The 11,327-nt window shown below is 39.3% G+C and overlaps 1 protein-coding gene across 1 annotated transcript; it reads left to right on the plus strand.

The window, feature by feature from the left end:
- Window positions 1-577: 577 nt before the first annotated feature.
- LOC104544923 (actin-related protein 3B-like) lies at window positions 578-10,054 on the plus strand (the record flags this gene model as incomplete). Its single annotated transcript, XM_010189932.1, has 4 exons — window positions 578-670; window positions 7,887-8,012; window positions 8,448-8,531; window positions 9,106-10,054. Coding segments are annotated over 4 exons (399 nt in total), but the record flags the coding sequence as incomplete, so codon positions are not given.
- Between the last annotated feature and the right edge of the window lie 1,273 nt (window positions 10,055-11,327).

Here is an 11,327-nt window from a genome sequence, read left to right on the forward strand (position 1 = left end):
AGTTGTAATAATATATAGTTGTAATAATATAATAATAGAGTAATTGGTGAGCAATGCCAATTGTAATAGTGACTGGGCTGAGAGACTTGGGATTGTTCAGCCTGGAGAAGAGAAGAGAAGCCTCTGGGGAGGCCTTACAGCAGCCTTCTGGTATTTAAAGGGGGCCTACAGGAAAGATGGAAAGGGACTCTTTATTAGGGAGTGTAGTGATAGCATGAAGGGCAATGGTTTTAAACTGGAAGAGGGGAGATTTAGACTGGATATTAGGAAGAAATTCTTTACTGTGGGGTTAGTGAGACACTGGCACAGGTTGCCCAAAGAAGTTATGGATGTCTCCTCCTTGAAAGTGTCCAAGGCCAGGTTGGACGGGGCTTTGAGCAGCCTGGGCTGGTGGGAGGTGTCCCTGCCTATGGCAGGGGTTGGACTGGGGGAGCTTTAAGATCCCTTCCAACCCAAACCACTCTGATTCTATGATTTTGATTCCTACCTACCTAATTTAAAAGTACTACTATTTGTGCCCTTTTATTTCTCTGCATTTTGGAGGAAATATCTTAGTGTCTGTTCTTTTTCATTTTAGTTTGCTAATCCTGATTTTATGGAATCCATTTCGGATGTGGTTGATGAAGTTATACAGAACTGTCCCATTGATGTCCGGCGTCCATTATATAAGGTATGGTGTTTCTGTTTTAATTTGTTTTAAGACTAAGTTTCAACGCCATAATCATGAAACGTGTAGATAGCTACCGCTTTCCCCACTATAAAAAACATGAACTTAGAATAGAAATAAAGTTTAAGTTAAAAGAAGTGCCGCTTCTGAGTGATATCTTGATATCTGCTGCTTTTTATTTTTAAAATAAGAGTTATCTGTATCAGTGGCTTGATACTTAGGTAAGTAGCGTCCTTGAGGAACTGCGGCAGGGGAATGTTGTTTGTATCTGACATTCATAATGTTAATTCTTGTGCATTAAATTCTTTGGCTTTTGCCCATTTTAATGGTTATGTCATGGTCTCACCCCTCTCACTCCACTTTGGCTCCTGCTTTATTAAGCAGTAGTTTCAAATACATATCTTTCTCATGGTCTTGACTTCTGTCTGCCCACTGTCTGCAGTTTTAGCCAGGTGTTGAATTCAGTATAAAGTAAATGAAGACTTAAAATCTTTTAGGAGACAAGAATTGGGCCTGCCTAAACTTGTTCAGGGTATAGTCCAGAGAGTACTTTCAGTCACTGGTTCTTCATGAATAAGTACTCCAATAAAGTGCTTCAATACTTCAGTGAAGTAATAGCATGGAGAGATTTACTTGCTCATGTGAAAGGGGGTAGTTTTCCTCACCTATTAGAATGAAAGTTAAGTTTCAACTAAGCTGCATCTTGGGGTAATTCGTAATTATTAACATTTTGCAGTCTGTTTTAGTTGTCTAGTAAACATACTCTGTAATCTAGACTGAGACATAGTGCTTCAGAGCAGGTTACAATGGGAAGTTAAACTACTTAATGAGCTCTTGTGGAGTGAATTTTGCAATAGATGTCTTCAATGACTTCAAACTTAAGTCTGTTGCAGAAGGTTTTAGGAAACTCTTAGTGTCTGCTGGTGCTTAGGTTCTGTGCTTTTTTTCCTGAAAGGCTGAAGTTGCCATAGAGCAATGGGTTCATTGCTTGGTAGGGTGGGGGGTAGTACTGACTTTCAGAAGTTGGTATTTAAAAATTGAAGTTAAGTTACTCTTTCCTCACCATAATCAGCAGGCACATCTTTTCCTTGGCTTGCCACTGATTGAGACTTTGTTTTTCCATTTTCTGTTTTCATTATAGTTGCTTAATTAAAACAACGTTACACAATCACCTATTGAATGTAGTGATAGATATCAGTAGTTATTGATGCCAATAGTTGCTATCCTCTTTGAGCAAGGTCACTGCAAAGAGACAAGTATCTCTGTTCTCGTTGGTTAAAGCAGTGTATAGGTGCAGAAAACTACTCGTACTTTCTCTTCATTTCTGTGGTTTATCAGTTTCACTTGCCCACAGTGCTGCGTGGTGGCCAGCCAGGGCCCTGGGCTTTGGGGCTAGGATTCCATCAAATGTATTCGGATTCTTCCTCAGTGTTCATGCAGAAAATACCTGCAAGTACCCTTCTTGCAGACTGTATGTGCTGTGTACCCTTTGACGCATCGTTTCACAACTCATCTTTTGATGTCCTATTGTATTTCTCTTTTTTGACTTTTACTGCCACGATCCCTGTTTCCCAATCTGATCAACATCTCTTATGAAGCCAGTTATCGTACCTTATGTTCATACTTGGACCAGCAGGACCTTCATAAAGCTGACTTCCTCAGCCAGATCTCATAGCCTGTAACTGTTCAATACCAAGCACAAGCATTCTTTCACATGTGATGAAGCCTTTTTAATTGTGTAATGGTTGCCAGCAATGCACTCTTAATTCTGATGATTACACCATCTTAATGTGATTGCTTGGCAGAATTGATTTATATTCTTACACAGAGTGGAGAATTCTGGATTTCTTGGGATGAGCTGCTTTTGTTCTAAAATAGAAGAATATAGGTATGCTGCTGGATTTGGAACCAGGGGACTTGCATTGAAATTTGAAGAAATAAGGTGGACTTTTTTTTTATTAACAAACTCAAATCTTCAGAAAGCAGAATGAAATTTAAAGTGAGTGCTCAGGTGAGATGACAGAGGAGTAATTTTGGGTCTTACCACATGACTGAAATAATCTGGCATCCTTGCTATGTTGGATCATTCCTGTGTGTTAAATTACATAGAAAAATGACCTATCCTGCATGTAGCTAGAAATGTGATCATGCTTTTGTGGGACTTAGTGAGGCACTGCATCACCCCTGGCATTCTTTGGGAAGAGGGTTGTGTAGTTTGTCTAGCGGTCCTTCCTCTAGCTTTCATGTTACTGTGATCATACTACTAGAGACAGTGTAACTAATGCACACCTGGCGTGCATCAGTGGGAAACATCTCTGTGGTATAGCCATAACAGATGACAGTGTTGGATGTTTTCAATTCTAGTGGCTCTTTAAAAATCTCTTTTTCAACCTGGAAATGCTGTGAAACTTGTCCTAGCATTTGTCAGTTAGGGTGTGAGTTTTGGCACTTAGTGTCAAAAAAGAGTAGCTGAATTTGACAGTCACCTAGTGAATGTAGTTATTATTATAACTTTAAAGGTGGACAAAGGCTTTCAGAAGTTCTAAAAACTGATTGATATTCTAATAAACAGTATTTTTTTTTGTTGGTAACAGGTTCATAAACTGTCACTTTTACTCCACATTCTACTTCATTTTCCTTTTACCTCATGCAGAGTTTAGATGGTAACAGGAGATGAAAACAGTATTGACATTTCTGAGGTCTGTGCCTTCTCCCAGTGGAAAGGATATAAGTGTAGGGTCATTCACTGTCCCAAAAATTGATTTCTTTCAACTTTTCTCTACTGTGTTTTTGGCACAAATATATGGATGAAAGAATTTAAGATACGTGACATCTGAAACCAGGTATGAAAGATCCTAGCCACCTATTTTGAAATACTTGTGATTCAAATCATAACGGATCTAGTTGTAGCATCCTTGACCTCAAAACTTTTAAGCTAGCTTCTCAAGCTGAAAACATTGCATGAGGTGAGGACTGTCATGTATTGGCAAGTGTGGTGTTTTATTGTAGGTAAATCATCCAGGTTTTCAGTTGGCAATGCAGGTGCATGGAGACAGGATTTTGATGATATTGGCTCCTTTGAAGAAGATGACTTTTTAGCTGGGTTTGCAGCCTATGTGAACAGTAGTGAACTTGAGCTTGCTGATACAGTTAAGGTTTGGACTACAGTTGTATCTGCGTTCTCTTGTAAGGTTAAACTTTTAACTGCCCAGGTCATAATGAACCATCCTCAAAGCCTGGAAAGATCTGGGATGTGGGAGACTAAAGGGATAGTAAACATCCCCGTAACATCACTACTGACTTGAATTGCTGGTTAGTACTTTGTGTGAAAACAACTTCAGATGTGCTGTGTGGTGTGTAGATGGCGCTGCCAGACTGCTGTGCAGCATTAGGCTGCTGTGCAGCTTTAGACTGCTGTGCAGCGTCAGGCTGGACGCTGCTGAGCTGCAGGGAGAAATACAGTCTGTGATAGTTTATTCCTATCAAAGCTGTAATTAAATTTATAACATTACCCGTGCTAGCTGGTTTGACTGTGGCTCAATACATCTGCAGTATTTTGTGGTTACTTTTGTGTCCGAGTGCACGCATATTTCTGTGGAACAGCATGACCGTAAGTCACGCTGAAATACTTTGCTCTTACTTGTAATGAACAGAGAAAATAATGATTCCAAAGAAACAGAGATTGTTTCTTCATCATTAAAAGCCAAACATTTAAAAATAGTGTTTCTCACAGAACATTTAATTTTGTAACATATTTGTTGTTATGTATAATAGTTCTCCTTATACTTTCCATATAATGATGGCAAATACTGCCCTGTTTTAACTAAATAAACAGAGGCACGTAGCTTAATTAATTCTCTTGTTCATGAAGTGCTTGGCTTCAACTTGTGAGCCTTACCGTTTTTATCCATAATAACTTTTATTAGTGGTCATATATTGCTCTTGTTATGTCTCTGGTGGTATGGTTGTGTCATGGTAAACAACTTTAATTTACGCTGTCATTTGGAAGGAAGGGAAATAACCAGAAAAGCAATGGGTGATTCTCAGTTGGGTGCTGCAAAGTCTGAAGTGTCCAGCTGAGAGTGTGCTTATACCATGTTATAGGTATAAAGATGCACAAACCAGTTGAGCACCTTGTGTTTGGTAGAACTGAGTTCTGCAGAAGCTAACTTAACTTTTTGTAATCTTTATGTAAACTTTATTTAGACAGAGATTTCTGTTACTGTAACTGGGTTATTTTCTTAGATGGCCTCTTATCTCTGCAGCATTGCACTGTACAGGCACAATACCAGAAATGGTGTGGAGAGAGACTCAATATCCCAGAGTTCATAAGAGAAGCAAAAAGTATGGATGAAAAGTGAGAAATTCCTTGCCAGCCCTCTGAGATGAGGTTTTCTTCCAGAAATGGCTCACTTTCATTATTTGCTTGTGGTTAGCTTTTTCAGGTGCATGGATGTTTTCATCCCTTTCTTCTAAGGGAATACATTCTTTTGAAACAACTTAGGTTTCCAACCAGTCAGCTATAAAAGCAAAAATCAGCTGAAGCTTCTTTCTGTCAGATGGTATCAGCGTTAGCTGTGAAACCGGTGGTCTGCTTTGAGCTGTTAAACCAGCCAAAGTGGGTTTGAGCAGAGGAAGATCAGAAGAAGTCTTGTTTAAAGGAATCAGCTGGAAACAGAAACTTAAATCCTGACTTCCTCAATGGCTTTTTCTGGGAGGCCAGAGAATTTCTGGGCAGGCTGAAAACTCAAGCATAACCAGTAAGCTTTCTCCAGATGTATTTAGCATGCTTCATTGTTAGCTTTTTCGTTGAGTAGTTACTGGAATTACTGTGTTGTGTTACAGTCTGGTTCTAGAGAGGGTATTTGCTGGTGCTGTGGTTTCTCAGTTGTTTATAGGGAGTTTGAGGTTTGGTTTTTTTTATCTGATAGTCTTTTCCCACCTTCATTAGGTTCTCTGTAAGTGGTGGGTGTGTTGCTTGAGGGGTGGGAATATGTATGGATTCCGCTTTTGTTATGAGTGAGGGGTGCCTGGCTTCTGACCTTGCACAAATCTGACCTGCTGAGTTTGATAATTTACTGAAGTCTATGCCTGAGCAGGCTTCTGCTAAAGAGTTTGTGCAGGTTTGGCCCAGTGCTGTCAGAAAGTGTAGGGAGCAGGGGAACTGTAACTGTGTAATAATTCATCTTATAATGGCAGTTGGTGTCACCTAGTTAGTTATATACAAAATTCTGCTTGGCCTCGTTTGTGCACATATGTGATAATGAGACGACTCATTTTTTCAACAGGTATAGCCTAGTGCTTCTGTTCTCCTTGACCAGTATTACTGGTGAACTTCTTTCAGGGTGTAGAAGTACTTGAAAAAATCATAACCCGAGGAAGATGTAACCTCTTAGCTTCTAAAAAGAAGATAAAAGATGCTCCCAGTGTTACTGCTTACTCTGTAGTTACATGAGTTGGTCTCGGGTGTATTCTGAAATCTATTTTTAGTGGTAGCATTGTCCACTTTATGGAGTATACTTGAAGTTTAATTTGCTTTCAATAAAATTATTGCTTTCACTGTCTTCACCAACTTCATTATCTCCAGGTAATATTTTCTGATGGCATCTTTTTAATTGCTATTTCATCACTCAGGTTGGTTGTTGTCTTTGTCTTTTTTCCCCATTAGCAGTTTTCTTTTCCCATGTGGAGTGCGTGACCACTTTGAGGCAGGGGAAGAGATGTTCCTGTGTGTGGAGGAAGCAGGGGGAATCTCTCTTCTGGTTTAATTTTGGGATCAGTTGTGGTTTCTGTCTCCATTTCTCTTCTTTGTCATCTTCTTTCTTTTGGGAAATGTTTCAGTAATGTTACAGGGAAGTGTGCTTTTCTTTTAAGCATACCTGCCTTGTTATATGCTCTTTTATACTGCAGAGAATCTGAAGATGTGAAGAAATGAGTTTTTCCTACTGTGTTGGTTTTTATGATATGCAGAGGGTTTTTTTTTTTTCTCCATGAATAAACAAACAGCTTTCTTCTCACTTTACAAGTTACAAACAAGATCATCCTTGTTATCTGTTGCTTAAAATCCAAGCAGTTACTTCTACACCTTGCAAGTGTGAATGTTTATTATGCACATCTGACTCTTCAGATCTGTGCGCAGGCTTCCTGGCTCGTGCTTCAGGGATTCTTTCATAATGTGCACAGTCTTGGTCTGCAGTGTAAAAAAACAAACACAGACACGCAAACAAAAAAACCACCACAAAAAACCAGCAACAACAAAACAAACAAAAAAACCTGAAACAAGCAATCAAACTGTTACTGAGAGGTAATCCTTTGATCTGTGAACAATGAACTCATGATCTCAGTTGAGTTCCTTGTGGACATGTCTCAGGCATATGAGTAGCTCTAGTAAGCACTGATGGGCATTTTGGTCTGCAGTTGCAGCAGGATGCAAGGGTATGCATGCAGTTTGGTCACAGAGTTCATTTTTCTGATAATGAAATGCACTTTTGCTGCCACCAATGTTATCTTCTAGGTTTCCTGTTTTCTCCCTGCCCTTTGAAATGACTTCTGCATTAGTCTACGACTCTGCAACATTATCAGAATTAAGGCTGGGACATTCGAAACCCCCTGTTTAGAATCCAAATACAAGTCCAGGCTAAGAGACTTTGGGTTCTGAAAACCAAGTAATTCCAGGCAAGCAGGTATAGATGATGAAAGGCATTGTACCTTTCTCTGTGCTGCAGTCCTCTTTGGAGGTCTGGTACCTTCTTGAAGAACCATTGGATTTAGTCGTTGCTCTATTTAGAAGTTTAACTCTTAAAATACAAAAAAGAGTTCTAGATAACTTTATAGCTTTTGGAAAGACACTAACAGTAATGCAATGAGGATAAAGCCTTACTTGGTATCAGGGCTAAAACTGCTTACTGTGAGCATCCCTGGGAAACTTCTTGATGTAGTGTCTTATTTCTGCTACTCTGCACACGTAGGGTACTAGCTCACCATTTTAAGGGAATCCTTCTCTTTTGCAATAACTTATTCTACATATAACTCTTTTAAAGGGGGAAAAAAATAGAAAATGGGACCACGGACCTCCTATGGAAGTTGAGCAATGCTTAAGATGTTGCTTTGCAGCTTCCTAATATGTTAAGGTCCATATTGTCACCTCTGCAGTGTTGACTTTTGGGAAACTTGCTTGAAGATAGATGTCTTTAAAGAATGTGTCTTTATTTCTGCACAGAATGTGGTCCTCTCAGGAGGATCCACGATGTTCAGGGACTTTGGACGACGACTGCAAAGGGATTTGAAAAGAGTAGTGGATGCAAGATTGCGACTTAGTGAGGAACTCAGTGGTGGACGAATAAAAGTACGTAAATGTTTCAAGTGCATTAATTACGTGGATAGTGAAAGAGATAAAGTTCAAAATGTTCACCTCAGTAGTGAAAATGCAGTGTTGTAAAATGAGCAGTATATATGTATGTGGTGTTAAATGTGCTGATAGCCTTATGTATGACATGTCTTTACAGGAATCTTAAAGTTACTGTGAGTAGTCTCTAAGAGCATTTATGGTTTCCCTTCTAGAAGATACGTGGTCTTAGCAGTAGATGAGAGAAATTTAATTGTGTCCTTCAGCTAATCACAAAGAGTTTTATGACTTGGTCTCCTACTGCTCATGGCAGACTGAGTAATAAGTTTTAGATGGTGATGCGAATGGAGGAGTGAAGGTGTCTGGGTCTGAGCGTTTTCAGTTTGAAAGAATCTTGCCAGAAAACATAAACCTAATAAAACCTGTTTTTCTTAGCCCAAACCAGTTGAAGTACAAGTGATAACACACCACATGCAGCGTTACGCAGTTTGGTTTGGCGGTTCCATGCTGGCTTCAACAGTAAGTATTTATGAAAGTTGTTGTGGGGTTTTTGGGTGTCTTTTTTGATGCATGTTGTTTTAAGTTTTAAGCCTTTTCATTGTGACAGCCTAAACTGTGTCACATTCTTATCAAACTTGTATCGGTAAAATTTGAACAAGGCAGGTGGGAGCTTTACTTGAGTAAGGTTGTCATGATTTGACATAATTCTGAAGTAGTGTTTATATGATAGTTGCAATCTAGTGCCTTTATTCTTGAAGTCAGCACTAGAGATTAGTTAGGACTTCAGGGATATGGGGTCCCAGTCGGTGGTCTTAAACCTGAGAGAGAAGCAAATACAGGAAAATGAGAGCAATTCCTATCTCTGAAGTGGAGTTTCTTATTGCTGTGTTTAAAAGCAGTCTTCTATCCAGACAAACTAGTCTTGATTAATTGTATTCATATCCTAATATTTCACATTTTATTCTATTTAAAAAATGCAATACCACATCATAAAGCTGTAATCTACGAAAATGTTAAGGCATTAGTTTATTTGTTGATTTTTCTACTTGATATATGCTTATGCTTTTGAGGGATTTGCTTTATATTTTCATAGCCAGAGTTCTTCCAAGTATGTCACACCAAGAAAGACTATGAAGAGTATGGCCCTAGTATTTGTCGTCATAATCCTGTTTTTGGAGTCATGTCATAATGCTCGTCTGATGGAAACAAGATCTCTGATATCTTGCTGGTGAAGAAACTCACATAATGCAGAGGACGGCAGCAGATACTGTAAATACAGAAGCAGGATGTGGTTAACTCTTGGAAGCATTTGGATCACCACAGTGCACTAAAGCACAACTTACAGCCCCAGGTCATTTCAGTACAAGCCATTTCTCTGCTGACTACTTTAAAGCCTATCCTTCTTTCTTCCTAAATGTGAGGTAATTGAAAATAGGTAAGTCTCGGTTTAGGAGGTTGTGCAAATACTACTGAAACTGAATCTAGAAGAATAAGGCCGTGTTTTACTGCTTGTGGGAAGATGTAAACCTTTCCCACTTGTGCCCTGATTCTGCAATCAAATCTTCAGCAATGGAGCACTAAATACCACATTGCCTTCAGGGGAGTTGGAAAGGTTGCAGGTACCTGCCCAGAAGGATTAGATTGCAGGATTGGGACTGTACTTTGTAAATGTAGGTTTTTCATATCATTTTGTATTTTAAGATATTGGTAGGGTAAATTGATGACTAGTTCTAAGCACGAACAGCTGTCAATGTCATGGAGTGATGTTACGCATTTCCAGGTGTGAGGCATGTATTGGAGTTGTGCTGGTATTTTTTTGGCAAAAAAAAAAGCCATGTATGCTAGAAACTTGATTTGTTCTTGTTTGGATGACACAAGCTAAGTGATTTACAGTATTGTATGAAGTTTATTATAGCCACTGTTACTTTGCTTTGGGTTTTCTGAAACTGTTTTATAGAAGAAGATGTTTTGTTTTGATGTTGGTGAGTGGTGGATGACACATGGGCCTTGCACCAGTGAAATAAAAGCTGTTAACATCTTTATGAATGTTTGTGGTTGTCATGATTTATGTACTCATCCATTTTGTTTCACAAGGTTAGCTTTCCATTTATATGTCAATGTACTTGGAATCACAGTAACACAGGAGCTGGAAGGGACCTCTGGAGACATCTGGTCCAGACTCCTGCTCAGTGCAGGGCTCACTTTGAAGTCAGGTGTGGTTGCTCAAGGACAGTCCAGTTTCAAGTTTCTGTGAATGGAGGTTCCTCAACATTTCTAGCAGCCTGCTTCAGGGCTTAACTACCGTATTATGGGTACGTCTTCTTGTGTTGTGGACACTTTGTTTGTTCTTCTATGGTTTAAATATAAATAGAGTAGGAAATCCTATTCTCTATGCTGGTATTTATCTGATTTCTGTCAGCAGAGGTTTTGTAATGGTTTGCATAGCCCAGTAAGAATTTTGCAAAACACATCAATTTGGTTTTAACTTGCATGAGATTGAGACCAAGCAATTAGTTGTTTAGCATAAATTAGAAATTAAGCAAAATGGGACTCCATGACTCAAGCCTGGTTCTGAATGCTTTTGAACTTAAAGCTCAGCTTTTGGGAGGAACACATTGAAGCTTACTTTGCACAGTCCTCTCACTAAGAAGGAAATGGGTGATCTAGTATAATGTGCTGTTCCAGCTTGTTTCAGTGTTACATCAGCTTGTCTGTGTTTAAATCTGTGTTTCAAGTTTGTCACTGCCCTGCCGACTACTTAAGTTTCTGGCCTGTACAGCAGAATCCAGAACCATGAGCACAACGTGGCTGGACACAGGCTTCAGAGGAAGATTTACACACTTAGTGCACTGAGCAGCTGTGGGCTGAAACACTGGCACCCTCGCTTGGTGCTTACAAAATGGTAACTGTGCCACATCCCCAGCATTCCCATGTTCCAGTTTTAGCATGCATTGAGATATCTTGGAGTTAGTAGGAGGTGGCTTTTTGTTTTTGCTCTGCACTTCTGACATAAGGCATAGGAACCCATTTTTTGGGAGAGAAACTTTTTTCAAAAAGCACGCAAGACTCGCTTTGAAAACAGATGAGGAAATGTGCTAATGTTCACTCTTCATAAAAAAATCAACATCAACAGTAAGAAAACTAATGGATGTGTTTGTCCTCTTTCTTCTGTCTTGCTGACTGCTGCTGGGCTAATTGAAGCTTGTTGGCAAGTAAGCTTGCCTTTTCAATTACGTTTTATGGATTCCTTGCAAGTACTTAATGAATAACCACAAGGACCTGTGAACAGCAAGTTGAAAATTGATTCCCTAACCT

Source organism: Mesitornis unicolor, unplaced genomic scaffold (genome assembly GCF_000695765.1).
Source record: "Mesitornis unicolor isolate BGI_N332 unplaced genomic scaffold, ASM69576v1 scaffold15400, whole genome shotgun sequence".
NCBI lineage: Eukaryota > Metazoa > Chordata > Aves > Mesitornithiformes > Mesitornithidae > Mesitornis > Mesitornis unicolor.